Source organism: Anarhichas minor, unplaced genomic scaffold (genome assembly GCF_050575085.1).
Source record: "Anarhichas minor isolate MPS153535 unplaced genomic scaffold, ASM5057508v1 ptg000052l, whole genome shotgun sequence".
NCBI classification, from domain to species: Eukaryota; Metazoa; Chordata; class Actinopteri; order Perciformes; family Anarhichadidae; genus Anarhichas; species Anarhichas minor.
This window is the reverse complement of record NW_027466498.1, coordinates 1451360-1468793: the sequence shown is the minus strand read 5'-3', so window position 1 is coordinate 1468793 and position 17434 is coordinate 1451360. Positions and strand designations below refer to the sequence as shown.

General features: G+C 39.9%; 1 protein-coding gene across 2 annotated transcripts in view; it reads left to right on the top strand.

Moving 5' to 3' along the window:
• Positions 1 to 17434, top strand: part of bcas3 (BCAS3 microtubule associated cell migration factor) — a 351541-nt gene that overhangs the window by 305784 nt on the left and 28323 nt on the right. For both annotated transcript variants that reach the window (XM_076075476.1, XM_076075477.1), the window contains exon 23: positions 14238 to 14414. In XM_076075476.1, coding sequence (XP_075931591.1) covers positions 14238 to 14414 — 177 coding nt within the window. The remainder of the gene's footprint in view (positions 1 to 14237; positions 14415 to 17434) is intronic.

The window sequence follows — 17434 nt, the reverse complement described above, 5'->3', positions numbered from 1 at the left end:
TAGTGAGCAAAGTACTGCTGTTGTCTAATTTGACATGCCTGGAATTAGCCATGTGGGCGGTAAGTGTGTCGGGGTAGTCTGTGGACTTGTCTGCAATTAACTGCGTACAGGTTAATGCGTCTTCATATCTGAATGCCATATGTTTTGTTGTGTGAGTGTGTGTACACGCACATGTGTCAGTGTGTGTGTGGTAGTGAGTAAAGTGCCTCGAGGCAGACCCCCGTATTGACGGGGATTACTAACACTTAACCGACACTACTGAGACTGCAAAGGGAGTAAATGATTTAGAGCCATTGGCCTTAATGTAATGAAAGAAAGGCCCCGCCTGTCAAGAACTTACACACACACACACATACCTACCGATGGGTGCTAATCCTGTGAGCTTACATTCTCCATTAACACTAACACTGCACCACAAACCTACTCCGCCAGCTAGCTAGCACTCTCAGTGTTTCCCTGAGGATATCAGAGACACTCTCTCTCTGTCTCTCTGACACACTCATACAGACACACACAGCCTGAAGGGATGTCAGTGTGGGTTCACAGCACAGTCATAGAAGTGAAAGTCCTGGTGTGTGAAAGTGAGTCTATTAAAAGTGTGTTTCTGTGAAGTAATCTATATAACATGTGAATGGTGTCATTGTACTTGAATATGAGTGAATGAATCTTCAGTCTGCATTAACACAATGCTGGAATGGATGTACAACACAGGATTACACTGACCTTTCAATGCCATCTTACTCCGATATGATGGAGGTTCCCCCTGCCCACTGCTGCACCAAAACAAGCTGCTGGAAAATACAGTTGTCTTTGTAAATTGAATCCAGCCCTGTCTCCAACTAATTCACAGTACTAAATACACTTGGTAAACAATGTAATGCCACTCACACTCCGCTTTTTATTTCCTTCCTCACAAAAGCATATTTTTTTAATAGTGCAATGTTTACACAACCCAGTCACCAGAATAAAATGGTGGCATGGTACCTTTCTGCAAATCACGGACACGCTAAATCTCAACGTCTTTCACATCAACATTTCTACATCCGTATATATCAACGTTATAGTGTTTTAACCGCTAATGGTGCTTCTGCTGTCTTGAAACTGCATTCTCGATTATGTTTAGGTTTAGGCAACAAAACATCCTAAAAGATCATGTTTTGGGCAAAAAAAAAGGATACTACCACCAAGAATACTTTTGGTTTCAATCGGGACACGAACATTGGTCTACTGGGTGATCCTGTGTTTGACACAGCCATCCACCCAGACCTCCTACCTAGTTGGACTCATGCAGAATTTAAATAAACGTATTTGTGATATGTCAAATACAAACGTAATCTGTGAGAAAACACCTTCCCTCGAAACGCAATTGATGATGCAGTTTCGTTGTATGCGAACGTTGTTTTGTTGGTGCACTGCTTAGTTTGTGGCTGCATTCCAGCTACTGCCTATCAATCAGCTGAACAGCTTAAAACCGACACGGTGATGTAAATTGCAGCACTCATTTGCTAGTGTGCATGCATGTGGGTCCTCTTATCAGATACAAAAAAACAGGGACCCACTTTTAAGAACATTGCTACTAGTGGTCATTGCTCACCAGGGTGCCTTTAATGGACCTAGTGGTTCTCAAACATTTAGTCTTGCCCACCTTTAAATTCATGATTCATGATGTAACATATTTTGTAGGAGACAGTGTTGTCTTACCTGTATGCAGCTATCAAATTTGACCAGATGAACTATTGTCCCCAGATGACCCCTGCTGGCATTACCTTATGGAAACGCTTCAGTATTGTCTTTTCAGGCATTAGTTAGGTTTCATTGCTAACATCTGTTTTTCACCAGCTTGTCGTTACGGTCATCACTCTTACCTTTGACTGTTGTCAAATAGCAAACAACAGAAAGTTCCAGTATAACCTGTCGATAAAATAACCAGTCCAATGCAACAGCACCATTAGCTGGTCTCCACAGTGACCATAGCTTTGAATTGATGCAGTCCCAACAAAAACTGGACATTCTAAGCTTTGCAAAGACAGGAGTTGTTGGAATGTATTGGATCACATTAGATTATAGAGGTGTGATTATAGAGAACTCATAACTCAGTGTAGTTCCCACCTGAACCACCACCTGATTTACAATCTGTTTGCTAGTAACAGACTGTTCCTGTTTTCCCGGTGCCTGACTTCCCAGAAATACCACTCGAGTGCACTCTCTCTCACACACACACACACACACACACATACACCCACCATTACATATTATACAGCACCCATAATAAAGGACTTTATAGCCCCCTCGCACTAAAGCCTAATTGAATTAGCATTAACCAGGCATTAGCATCTCAACTGCACAGGTAACCCAGAAACATTGGCATGAGGCCTCAGAACATTTACTGTGTGTGTGTGTGTGTGTGTGTGTGTGTGTGTGTGTGTGTGTGTGTGTGTGTGTGTGTGTGTGTGTGTGTGACTAGTCTTGTAAAAATCAGTAAGGTTTTTAATCTTCCAGACAAGGACATGTTTATAGAGTGACCAGTCTTTTCTGCTAGTACAGTCGATGTACAGCAAACTGCTAGTACAGTCGATGATGCTATGTGTAGCATTTCCTTGACATATTTAACAGTCTGTACACCACAGCCACCAGCTGAGATTTACTCTACTGTATATGTTGGATTGCAAAAAGGGTCATCTCACCAAAAAGTAAAAAAGACAATCAGGTCTTGCACAGGGAGCCTCACAAAATAGTTCCAAGGCTCAATGGGCCTCATGCAAGAACATTTTTGTGATCGTAGCCTACGGTTCAGATTCCCAAAGCCTCTAAGAAGAAATATGGCATGCACTTCCATAGCATTGTTATATTCACAATAGACATTTTTATTTTAAAACAGTATCAACATCAATGCAGCAGGACCAGAGATAACATCTTTTTTATTCAAAAAACTGGTATGGTAAATGGACTTGTACTTGTATAGCACTATTAACACGACATGTCATCATTCACCCACTCACACACCGTAGGCACAGACTAGCGGAGCCGGAGATCGAACCGCCGATCTTCTGGTTGAAGGATGACCCTGCCACTGAGGGAAATTCGCATTGCATTGTTCCTCCTTGTCAAAATCGAGCACCTACATAACCGACATTGCAACTCTAACCTTTAACAGTTCAGGCACACATTCAGGTGTGGTATGCTAGTAGCAGCTAATGTAGCATCGAGCCGCTAGCTTCAAGCAATAGCACTTGGAAACACACCTTGATGTGTAAAACCGGTACAGTTCCCCTTTCAAATTGCGATTGCACAAACTTGCTAATTCTTCTTTCAACTTGATGAATGCCACCCATTCATGAATTGATTCTTACATTTGCACACATTCGTAAGCTATCATCATCAGCAAAATCTACTCAAGTGTAAAAAAGGGATCTCAACAAATTTACTAGAGTCGGTAGTGGTATTTGACAATATTAATAAATCTGTCAACAATGTGTTGGCGTAGTAGTTTTACATGAAGTTATAGCCTCGAGGCTAAAAAATGTCTTGCAGAAATAAAGCAGTTGATGTTATCAGGTGTTTATAACAGACAATGTTCACCTGAGCCCCTTTCATAACACCATTAACATCTGACTTTTGTCTTTAGTGGGAAAGGATACAATCGGCATTCATTCCCACTCTGCAGTAGTCTTGTGTATTTGTCGGCTCAAGATCTGATTGGCGGTGATGGCAACATGACAACCGGATGGACATACTCATTTTCACCCCTTTTCCAGCACTTTCATTGTCATTTCTGCTACGAATTCCATCCGTCTCCGTCAAAGCAGCACTCAACGTTGTTCCAAATTAGCTGGCACCGAGTTTGAAAGAGAGACTGAACAAGTAACAGATACAAAGACTTAACCACCAAAGTATCCACCGTAACATTTTCACTGGCCTCATGCTGCTTTCTACTGTTTAGTAACCCTGTTTACCGGCTCATTGGTGACATCAAAGGCGACTTACCAGAAAATAAACGGAAAGGCAGACTCTCTACCATCAATGGGAAAGGACTCTATTGCCTACTTTCAGCGGGTTTCTCAAATTTACAAAAGCCTGCATATACGCACTAACATTCAATTTGCTTTACTACTGAATACAATATGCAGATAAGTCATAAAATCTAAAGAAAAATCTCTGTTCTTAGTAAATTGACAAGTCATGATAATGATAATATGGTGAACAGAATATTAATTAGGCATTAAGTTTATTTTAGTTTTTTTATTTAGTTTTAGTTTGTAGTTTGCTGCACACAGTTTTCATTGGCACTGTTTTCTATTGAAGAAATAGAAGCTCAGTGAATCATCGAATTGAACGGCCACAGAAATATATTGAAGCACTAATGCTTGTATGTGTTTGATAGGCGATTGTGAGGTGCACATAAGATGTGTGTTCATTTCCAACTGTGCCATCCTAAGCCCCTGTTGTAAAGTTATACAAACACACACACAACCTGCCGCAGTGTGATTAAATCTTTAAGGAAAGTAGCACTGGCTGAAGGGATAAGTAGGGCCAGTATGTACAGACTAACAGCTGGGTGGAGAGAGTGGCTTTTAATCCTGTCGGGTTTTAACATGATGGAGGGAAAAACAGCAATCCAGGGCGTGTGTTTTGAGTCCTCTTCCTGCCAACATCACTTCCTAACATTACCAAAGATTTAAAAAGAGAAATTAAAAAGAAAAAGAAGTCAGTAAACACATTTGGATGCCAAAGACAGATGCCCTTTCACACCAATACAGTGGATAGATGAGGTTGATTTCAGTCATTAATTGTGACATTTCCAAAATGCCAATGAAATCTAACCAAAGTAAGCATGCTTGTTGCTGTTTGGATATGTAGTGGTATTAATGTTGTATAGTATGTAATAGCATAATATACGATTGCTACTGTGATTATTACATAATGTCTACAGGCAACATGTTAGCAGAACTGCAGCTTCTGTCTGTGTCAACACAGGATGCGTTCAGGCACCGTATTGAGTGTAGGTCACTTGTGTTTTAGCAGTGCTCAGAGCTCAACTCACAATCACTGTAGTCGGGGGCCTAAAATAGACTTGAAACGTAAAAATATGCAGTAACACTTGTACAGTGCGAGTGAAACTGAAACGTTAAGCAGCATGTGTAGATGATTTTATTGGTTAAGATGGAAGCATATGTGAACTGTCATATGCACGAGAGATGGACTGAAAGTTGTAATGACTCCTGTTTACGCACAAATTATTATAAGAAATATTAAAGTAAAATATATGAAAATGCAGCCTGAAGAACTTAGATAGATAGATAGATAGTTACTTTATTAATCCCGCAAGGGAAAAAAATGTCCCTACAGCAGCATTTATATTACAGGTAAAGCAATAAAAATAACAGAGTAAAAAATATTAAACATTAATGCAAATGTAAAAATGCACAATAGATACAATGAAATATAAAAATATTGAAATGAACTAACTGAACAATAGTGCAAAGATTTAACCAAACAAACAACAGTATAACGGTGCTATTGTGAGATTGATCTGGCCAGAGGTGATTTATTGTAAAGTGATATTGCAGAGGGCAGGAATGTTCTCCTGTATCTTTCCTTGTGACAGCGGAGCTGGATGAGTCTGTTGGAGAAAGTGCTCCGCTGTCCCTGCAGTAGGTGGTGGAGAGGGTGGTCCTGGTTATCCAATATGGATAATCATTTTTCAGTGTCCTCCTCTCCACCACCTCTTCCAGACTGTCCAGTTTGCAGCCAATGATGGAGCCGGCCTTCTTAACCAGTTTGTTAAGTATGTTGGTGTCACCTGCTCCAATATATTAGTATAGTATAGTGTATTGACATTTCATAACTGTAATAACCTTTTTTTATACTTGTAGGATTGGTTCAGCTTTGTTCAACTCTGCCTTTAGGCATGTTCATATGCACAGTGAGACATGCTGGTCACTGTGATGTTTCCTCCTCTCCATACGGCCTGCAAAGAGATTCCTTCTTTCAATGAATGTTGTAATGCAATTCAATCTACATTATATCTGTCAAATATCTGCAGTTATTGTCTCCAGCAGACTGTGCAAAAGTGAGTACTTAAAAGGGAGTAATGTATGTCAAATAAAAATGATACGGGTAACTTACCCCTCGCTATAATGCAATACAAATCAACACTCCACAAACTACTTCCTCAAAAATGACAAAAGCAGAACACTATAACCTGAATGAAGGTGGGATTCGTAGCTGCCCTGTTGTATTATACTGACGTTAATATAGTCTGGGATTTCACTTGAGGAAGGAGTTTCCTCACAGCCAGAATAGTGAATATTATAGTGACCAAAAAATCTTTCAATGTGCATACGGGCATGTGTAAGATCATCTGAAACACCTGTTATAAATAAAAGAAATCATGTCAAATGTATCCATCATTTACTCTTTTGTTCCTCCAGATACAGGAAAATGTTTGCAAGCATTATTTATGCCAATCAAAAACACCTTTTAAAAATACAACTTTGGCATCTCTAGACCACAATGTTGTGCTCTTCTGCAAGGCGGATCAAAAATATGTAAACTCTTTTCCTAATACAACTTGTCTAAAACTTCTGAACATCAACACCAACTGTCAGTGATCTGTAGTTCCAGTCTCAAGTATCAGTATTGGCCTTCAAATACCCATATTGGTCAAAGCCTGGTCTGCTAAACCTAAAGCTCTTCCTAACCTTCTGCCAAGCTCTTATCATCCAGAAAAGCCACCGCTGTCAAAACCTTTGATCTGCCTGGCTCACTGGTTATCAGGGAGCAGACTACTGTGTGTCTATGTTTTGGTGTGTGTTTGCGTGTGTGTACCCTGAGGCCTGGCCAATCTCAGCTCCGCTGCAGGCCGGTGACAGGTGCTAATGCTGGGGCGAGAGGCTGCACGGGCCTCCATGCTCCCTGCTGTGATAACACTGACCGACCTCCAAAAGCATACAAACACACACACTCACTCTCACACACACACAGTGGCTTAGCCTCCTGATAACTTTGCTGCACTTCAGAAGCAGCCTGTGTGTGTGTTGGATTGATTTTTCAAAGGATTCCCCTTTAGTGCCAGCAGGCCCTCCATCAAAGCTGGCCATGAGAGCCTGTTAGTGTGCGTGTGCGTGTGCGTGTGTGTGTGTGTCAAACAACAGCCCTGTGTTTTGCCTTCGAGGTGATATGATGTTATTATGTTGTGCATGATGGTTGATTTAATGCTGGATAACTAGATGTGTGTGTGTGTGTGTGTGTGTGTGTGTGTGTGTGTGTGTGTGTGTGTGTGTGTGTGTGTGTGTGTGTGTGTGTGTGTGTGTGTGTGTCTTTTTTAAGGCTGAATTGAATTTTGCAGCTGTAAAGGCCCATCTGGACAAAACAGCTTAGTGTTACTGAGTGAAGTGTGGCTCATTGCTTATAGATGTACAACGCGCTAAAACCTCCAGCTGACCATTTGGCAGAGGTCTTACATGCCTACGTAGTTTAGAATTTCATTAAATCAACCTTTTCAATGCGAATCACACAAGTCTTAGTATGTGGGTAGCCTTGTATGATAGGAGTTTAGTTCATTCTAATCACGCCCTCATGGCATTCTTTGCAATAATGTGATTTCAATCATTTGCTACAGTACCTTAAATCCCATCTAACAAATGGTTCAAATTATCTCTGAGGTTTCCGTCGAGTCAGAAACTGAATAATTACAACCTATTTGTCTTGTCTAGTTGCCTCTACCTTCATATTAACCAGTCATCCTCAATCCTCATCCATCCATGTTTTTTGTACCAGCATGCACACCAAGATACACACACACACACACACACACACACACACACAAAGACACATGAATGCTCGTCTTTCCAGTAAAAGAGGATCTCTTCTGTCCCTGTCTTCACTTTTGCCTTTGAAGTCATCCTGTCTGCCTTCTCACTGGGGTTTTTCTGATACCCACAAGACCACTAGAGAATCATTCCTGTGTGTGTGTGTGTGTGTGTGTGTGTGTGTGTGTGTGTGTGTGTGCGTGGCGTGTGTGTGGTGTGTGTCCACTTGTATGAGAAAAAGAGAGAGAGAGAGAGAGAGAGAGAGAGAGAGAGAAAATGTCTACATGAAGTAAGAATACATCATGCATTTCAAGTGTCGTGATTTAAAAATGCTGTTAGCATTCATCATATTGGTTTAAAGGTCAAGCACTTGATAACTTGTTGAATATGGCCATTAATGTAATGTCTACTCCTTTCAAGATTATTTTAGATTTTCTGTACAGTATTGTACAGAAAATCAGTGTTTGTTCAAACTGTGCAACAAATGACTGCCACAAATTTAAGACAAAATAAATATATAACCAGAATCAATATAGCCACAAAACCAAAGCACACAACCCCCACATTAGACAGTGTATTATAGACATGTTAAGACCTGCATCCACATCACAATAAATACCCAATCCTCACCATTTCAAAAAAATAGTTAATGAGGGAATTTAATTTAATTAATTAAAATTATTTTTTAACGGGATCCCAAATGTCATGAAATTGATTTGATAAAACATGAATTGAAAGCTGAACGTTCTTCAATCTGATCAAATATTGGATATTTCTTGTCCAGCTGGTATGAGAAGGACGTGTCGCTGATTTCCAGGTCAACATTAAACCGATCTAGCCAATAGAAAGTCCTTCCCTTAGCGGTATTCCCCATGAGACCTTATTTCAGAATAAATATGTACAATATTCAACAGTTTGAAACAAATCATTTTTTTATCCCATTTGAATCGTTCAACGAATTACAGAAATATTTCAAAGAAAATTTTGCAAGTCAAGAAAGTTGCAGTTTATTGTAGGTTTGTCGTAGTAACATTTAGTTTTGTGTGAAACCGCTCAGTGGACTACATATCTCGTCTTGCACAATGTCACCAACACCAACCATAGAACATTATTTTACCTGATGTATGTTATACAAATACTATCCAAATATCAAATCTTTTTATCAGCCGGGAAGTGAAAGAACAAGCCAGACCTGTTTTTTGTGTAAATACCTGTTCCGGTTATGAAACAGAGGCATTGTAGCTTCAGCGAGAGACGTCACTTATGAGACTTTTGGATGTTTAGTCTTTTTAATTACGTATTCAACAATTACTTCAACAATTTAATGAGAGAATTTGACTTAGTTGACGTGCAAAAATTATCTTTTGAATTGACAAATATTATATGTGTAATTCATATTACAATTCAAACAGGATCAAAAAACTTTTTGTCTCTCACCATTGACTTCCTGATATATTTTTTCCAAAATATGGTCCCATGGTGGTCCACCGGAAGGGGCGGGACTTTGCCTCTCTATACGGTTGTAAAGGCTTTGATATCTTTTTGGCCTTGTGGAGGGAGGGTAATGAATGAGTCACACCAAATAGTGCCCTGAGAGCAGTAGCTTCAATTTACTCCCCAATTACCTCAGACAGGGTGTCAAAAATCTCTGTCCAATATTTGAGAAACAATGCAGATACGATGCATATGTTTACACTAGATGAGCCTGTGCCTTGCACACATTTAGGGTCTGTTTACCCTTTTTTTACATCTCCATCCAAAGCTCTTGTAATAAATCCTTCTCCAGATCCTCCCCCAAAAATCTTTTGTGGAGTTTAATGACTCTGGGCACAGTCACTGAACTTGGTTGTATATAACAGAAAATGAACCTTTTAGAATTGTAATAGGTTTAAGGAAACTATCAAGGGATGTATCACTGGGTAGGTTGGGAAACTCCAGAACATATTTTGAACAAATCTGCTAACCTGTAAGTATCTAAAAAAAACTGTTGCTCAGGGAGGAAAAAAGTATTTGAAAAGGTTACAAAGACATTATCAAGATACAGGTCTTGATCCAAACCAAGAAGGGAACATCTAGGAGGAAAACATATTTGCAAAAGCTTTTAACCAACATGTTCTTGGCATTAGGAGAAAAAGATGAGTAAATAAGTGAATATTCGAGAACCTTTAATGAGACGAGATGGGTGAAGTTGGCTTCCAGAGCCAGCCGATAAGAATTGGATCAAAAGCCTCATTTTAAGGATTTTTTTTTAGTCTTAAGGAAGGTTAATGTTGGCAGCCTAATAATAGAGCCTAAAAATTGTTAGAGCCCTTAAGCCAAGTGGCCTTTGTCTCTGCAAATATGATATACACTATCTGGAAACCTTATTCCAGATAAACTCTAGGATCAGACTTAATCTGAGAAGATCTGAGGGAGGAAAATTTGTATGCATGGAAAGAGAATGGATATTACATTTTACTGAATTAGCTAGAGATAGGTTTAGGACAGACAACCGTTGTTAATCTAAATGTTGGGCGACCTTAGATGTAGAGGATGTAGAGGATGCAGCAAATGTTTTACTTTTATTTGAAATTCAATTTATATCCAAATACTTGACAGAAACAGACCAGAAACAGGCAAGTTGGAAATGAACAAAGGAAGGTCATCTGCATACAAGGAGATCTTCAGTTCTAAACCATGTATGCTTGTACAAGGTATAACATGGGGGTTAGATTGTAGTGCTGCTGACAAGGGTTCAATGGCAAATAGTAGGGGACTCAAAGGACAACTCGGTGTTGTGGATCTGTAAAGACAAAAGTAATCAGAGTGAATAATAATTGTGATAATTGAAGCTTGTCGTAATGAATATAGCAGCTTAGTCCATGAAATAAAAGTCCTCCTAAAGCCAAATTTCTCTTAAATGTAGGAAGTAATACCATTTTACTCTGTCAAAAGCTTTTTCAGCTTACAAGGATATCAAAGCTTCGTGGGTTGTTGGGTGGGATGTAGAGGGGTTGTTGATAATATTAAACAGATGTCTGAGGTCGGAACAGGAATGCCTATTTCGAATAAACCCAGTCTGGTAAAATAATAAATGGAAGAGTAGATTCCAGGTATATAGCCATTAGTTTTGATAATAATGTAAGGTCCACATTAAGCAAACTTACAGGCCACTAAGAGATGCAGGCTAGTGGGTCTTTGCTTTTTTTCAAGACAGAGATAGAGGTTTGAATAAGAGTTTGGGGAAGGCAACCCAAATGGTATGATCTGTGAACCTATGCAGAAGTAGGGACCAGCTTATGCCAACTTTCTTATCGAACACTCATGGATCATCTGGTTCTTGGCTCTCCCCACTTTAGGGATGTCATAGCAGCATGTAGTACTTCAATAATGATCTTCGAATTTCTCAGCTACGGTTTGTTCTATAGCAGAGGTCTTCAACAGGGGTCCGCGACCCCCAGGGGGTCCTCGGAGGTACTGCAGGGGGTCCGCGAAATCTTTGGTTGATTAGACAATTAAAGAATTTCATTTTTATTTTTTCCAAACATGAATCTGTCGATTATTTTAATAGTTCAGTATTGTCTGCAAGATAACAGGTATCTTTATGCATGGCAGTGGCACTAATAGGCCATCACTCATTTTCGTTTAATGAAAACATCAGTTTGAATATCTTGTATGCATGATTATCATGCAATTGACAGACAATGTTGATATTGGCATTGGTATCAGCTGACAAGGTATGTTTATGAATGGCAGTGGCACGGCCTCCCTACTCACTGTACCTTGCACATGTTTAAAATAAAAACATGAATATATGAACCTGTGCATGATTTGAATAGCTTAGTATTGAATGCACAATAAAGAGGTATTCATGGTACTAGGCCTAGTTTAATATAAAACACAATTGTATACAATATATATAGTCGGGGGTCCCTGCTCCATCTTTGTGGGGGTCCTTGGCCTGAAAAACGTTGAAGACCCCTGTTCTATAGAGTATATTCAAAACCATCAAAAAACTATCAATGTTGGGAGTGGTAGAATTATGATCAGATGACTAAAGAGACATGTAAAATTCCTTAAATACCTTATTAATTTCCTCTGATATTAAGTCAGATGCGGAGGCAGCAAATCATTTTGGTGCAAAACTTTTGACCAACCCTCCCTTACTGCAGTCAGACTTGATGTACTGGAAAAACAACCTGTGTTCCATCATCGGGGGTTCCCCAAGGGAGAGTAAAGTCACACAGCGGACTTAATATCAGGGTTCCATCAAACAAAGAGTGTAAACTGAATATCACACTATATGCACAATGAGCAACGTGGTTCTCCATGAACACACGGGACCACCCTCCTCAAGGAGTGGATGCGTTCTCTGACTGACCCTGGCCCAGAGTTCTTCTGTACGCATTTCCACAAATTCCTCTAATTCATTGCCTCTTAGCACACATTCCAGAAGAGAATCTAACAGTCATTCTGGTGGAAAACTCTGGAGGTTTAGATCCAACATCTTGTCACATGCCTCTCGTGGTAACCTTCCTTCTAACATTTGCAGATAACAATTTGGCCCCCTCAACAGTTAAATCTTCATCCTGCCATTAAAGGCTAGCGAGAGAGAGAGGTTTTTGCGCATCTCTTGGTAAAGAGCTTTTTGAAAGGAGCCAGACAGCCAAGGGCGCGAAAATATCTTTACGACTGTTGATGCACGCTGGGCTACCTCTATGCTCATAGAATCTCGAGTTACAATATGTAACTAACGTTATAGCATTGCATGCCTGCTTGCCTGCCTGCCTGGTTGTGTGTGTCACACACACACAGAAAAGAGAGAGAGAGAGAGAGAGAGAGTGAGAGAGAGAGAGAGAGAGGTTGCAGACTCTCTGGCTCCAAAGCACAAGATCTCTGTGATTGCAGAAATTATGCAGACAGAAAGCAGAAGAGATTACAAGTTGTTTGTTATGTGTGTGTGCGCGTTTGTGACTTTAAACCAGCTGATCTGCTGGAACCCAGAGGTGCTGTTGTGTAATTGGTTTTCATTTTGGTAGAAATGTTTGGCTGAATCTATTGTCACAGTAAAACCAGTTGCATGATTTTCAGTTTGGAAAATTGTTTTTAAATATTTTGATAAATTTCTAGTTTTCCGACACCCCAAAGTCAACATTCACCCATTCACACACTAATGGCAGAGGCTGCCATGCAAGGTGCCTACAGCCCATCAGGATCTAGAATAATGCGCATTCATGCACCAATTTGTGGTTCCCAAGGTCACGTCGAGATGCAGACTAGAGAAGCACGGGATCGAACTGCTGATCTATGATTAGCAAGGCAATAGATGACACATCAGCAAAAATAAGATGCAAAATGTGGTACTCATACTATATTGAATCCCATCTTTTTACATATTGTGAGAATTGTAGTATGGTACTATGGTATTTCAGATTTTAAATGTACTTAAATTACGAATGTCAGTTTTTTACTATAATATATAATAATAATAACAATACATTTTATTTATATAGCGCTTTAAAAGGCACTCAAAGACACTTTACATGGTAAAAACAGAAACAATAAAAGCATTTATAACAAGAACAAAATCGATGACATAACAGTAAGGAACAACACGAAAAGAAAAAACAGAAAACATACATAACTGACTTTACAGGTTAAAAGTAGATTTAAATAGGTGAGTTTTAAGTGCAGTTTTGAAAGTGGCGAGTGATGGAGAAATATATATGTATATATATGATGTTTCTGGATAAATATCACTGCTGCATTAATATGTATGTTGCATATAACTTCTGTAGATGTGTTTAACTCCCATAAATACTGTGGGATAGTTTAATTTACAGCACTGTATCAAATTCTATCATCATAGATCTTCATGTTTGTAGCATCACTGTCCTGTGAGAATCACATACTGTATCTCTAATAGGTCAACTTTTCATCAGCTCAGAAAAGTTTTCAGCTTTGTGACAATGCATCTTGCTGCGAATCCAAGAGTTTTTTTTAATAGTTTATTTATCTTAAGATAAAGAACTTTCTCAAACATCAATTAACACTTTATCCTTCAGTTCCTCACAAATGTTCAAATTCACCAAATTTGGAGATACTTGGTTTTCACTGTACATGAAAGATAAAGTGTAATCTGAAAAATAACTAGTAACTATAGCTGTCAGACAAATGTAGTGGAGTAAATAGTACAATGTTAGTCTCTGAGATGAGTAGATTTAAATTAAGTTGCATGAAATGAAATTCTCAAGTTGGCAATTACAGAAGCAGAAATAGATCAAGCTTCATATATTTGATTCAGTCCAAATGTCTGGATTGGCCCCCATCCTGATCCTACGTATCAGCTTATTATTGCAGAGTTGGTACAACTGTGAATATTGCTGCATCCCTCCATTTACTTGGTACTAACAGAGCCTTAAACCTGTGTTTGTTTTTTGCATGCAGGTCCTTTCGACGGACGTGGTGTGACCTTGCTGGAAGTATGTGGTAGCTGGCCGGAGAGCTTCGGCATACCGCGGCACAACGTTGGCTCGGCAGACGCCAGTGACGAAGGCCTCCGAGAGAGACTGGCAGATGCCATGTCTGAGTCCCCCTCCAGGGATATAGTAGGATCTGCTACAGGTAAGCCAAGACAATACAAAACATGCATGCACACGCACAAACACTTCACATGAACAGGCTCCTATTCCCAGCTGCTATATCTTGTGGTCAGACAGCCCTTTCTGACAAGGAACTGCTGCTGTTTTATCGCTCGCTTCAAAGTCCCAAGACTCCATTGATAAAAACAATGTAGTAGTACAAGGGAGTGTTCATCCAACCGCACTTCAAAAATTCTAAGTTAATTCAGTTATTTCCAAACTAAGCACGTATCTTACGCTGGTAACCTTTCGTCACTGCTTTTGCCAACGTGGCCTCTTATGGTGTGGTTGTGGAAATTGTTTTGTGAAAAACTGAGAAAGGGAGCTAGATGGCACTGAGGTGGTCAAAGGAGAAGAATTGTTTCTTGTTAAACCAATGCCAAAAAAGTTATACTGCAAAGTAAATCCGATCTAAAATGTTGTCCAGTCTACAGTTACAAATTTAGCAAAAACATGATAAAGAGATAAATGAGATAAAGAATCAACCAAGTTTTCTGTCTTCACACACTGTTCTTGATACGTTTTCAGTCTGTAAATCAATAAAAAACACTCATCTCTTGTCAAGATAAGTCCCCGCTGAGAGTAGCTCAAATATTTTTGCATATTCTTGTTGCTAAGAATGTTTTCTGCAACATAAATGTTTACATTTGTGCTACTTTAAAGCAACATATTTCCTTAAAATGCTTATGCACTTGGTGCAAGGTGATGTAATACTGAATGATGTTGTAGTAGTGTGAGTCCTTTCACACACAAAAACCACATTGGTGATCTGGATCACTGTTTTTGTTTAATTCCTTATGAATCCCATTATAAACGTCTCCAGCGCAGCTAAGGGTCTTGTTAGGTAGCCTGACTTCCTCACTGTGGCATTACCCAGTATACAGTGCTGCCAGGTCAAGGTCCAGTGATGGATTAGCTCACCATTAGTAATGCGTTCTGGTTGTGTGTGTGTATATTTTGCAAGGTTTTGGCATATCTGAACATGCTGTACTTCAATGCTTCCTGCCTGCATGTGTGTATGTGTGCACAGCAGACATGCCGTTGGCCCCGACAGTCCAAATGGTTAACTCGTTTAGGAAGTGGCAGTGCGCTCTCTTTCTCTTTCCCCCCTTCTTAAGTGAGTGAGTGTGTGTAGGGGGGGTTGGGTATGGGGTGGAGTGTAACTCCATAGAGGCAGCCACAGGGGTAGGGTGTGGTGGGGAGGGGTTGGGGTAGAGGAGTGTATGGATGTTGGGGGGGTCACAAGGCCCTAATGGATTTAGCATCGACTATCGCCCCCCCCAACCATCCCTAGCCATATTCAGTCCAGTCCCCCCCCCCCCCCCCCCCCCCCAAGCTTGGGACTTAACCTCATTTGTAGCCTCTCTCTCTCTGTCTTTCTCTTCCTCTCTCCCTTTCTCTGTCACTTCCCCTCCCTCTCTGTGTTTCTTCATTACATTAGATTTAAGAGACTCACAGACACCAGTAGTCAGTCGCCTCTTTTTCTTCTTCCCCCAACCCCCCACCCCCAAGTCGTATCTTGACCTGCACAAAATTCATTATTGATCACATTACATCAAAATACAGCCGTGCTACACACACACCCACACACACACACATACACACACACACACACACACACACACACACACACATATTTCCTGCGCCTTGAGCTGTGCTGAAGACATCATCCACAGGGAATGTGATGGACTTGTTGGTTCCTCCATTCATCCATACAGGCAGAGAGGCTTCAGTCTCTTTAGGATAACCTAATAGCACAGCACTTCTGTGCTGTAACATAGGAAATGTCCCTGTGTCTGCTGTAAGGAGGAGAGCCATAGATGGTCAGCAGTTGGAATTTAATTTAAAAATAAAGGACCTGGTTGGGTCACTGTTGTCCATGGCCATACCCTCGGTATTTTCTGACTAAAATAACTTGACTTTGGTGCAGCAAAGCTATTGTACAAGAGCAAGATTACCGCCTTGCTTATCTGGTCGCCGTCATCGCTTTTGTGCATATTTGTGTGGTGACGTGGTAAAGTGAATGATCTTGTCATTACTACAAAATCTTTATTCAACGTCAATGTCAATAACTTGAGGTAACCGGACATGCAGTTGAATCCATGTGAAGCGTGATTCAGATAAGTAGATAGTTTTACTAGTGGACTGCTTGTAGTTCGATGTAATGCTGGCTAGTTAGTTAGTTACTTTCACCCCTATATGGTCGACATGTGTTTACTTTCCTCACTGAGACAGACAGAAATGAAACTATTGTAAATCAAAGCTCAGCTTTGTGAAGGGAAGAGATATGGGACAAGATAAAGAGACTAAGAGAAAGAGAGAAGATGAAGGAGATGAGAGAGGAAGAGCAGCTACTGTCCACTGCACCCAGGATAGGTTAAGAACCAATTCAAACTGTTATCACCACAGAAATATATATGCTCTTTGTTTAACAACACAAGATATAGATATATTATTGTAAACCAAACATTTGCTTGAGACACATTTCAATAATTCCAATCCAAAATGATGCAAACTCAAATGCAAAGATTAACTACATTTCAATACATTTTGTCAGGAGTCTCAGAGAAAGGGACCGGCAGTGAATATAGAGGGTGAGAGAGAACAGTGGTGTGGATTTCCTTTTACTTGACCATTTAACTAAACATTGTATGTTGTAATTGGCAACATTCATTTTTGGATGTTTTGTGATCATTTTAACCTCCTCTGTATTTCTGGATTGTAGTATGGCTCATTCATTGTAACATTGATATACATATATTATTGCTTGACAGATCATTTATGCTACTGCTCACTAACATTTTACTGTGGTTTAAAGCTGTTGATATCCAATCTTTGCTCTCCAAACATCTTAAAATGTGTATATTAAGATCAGGGATTAGGGGTACATGCCCCCAAACCACCCCTAGTAAACTCAGTTTTTGGACCTCAGTATTTGTAAAACTCTACGTACGGCCATGGTTACAGCATGACGGATGGATACAGTTTGTTTAATTATCTGTT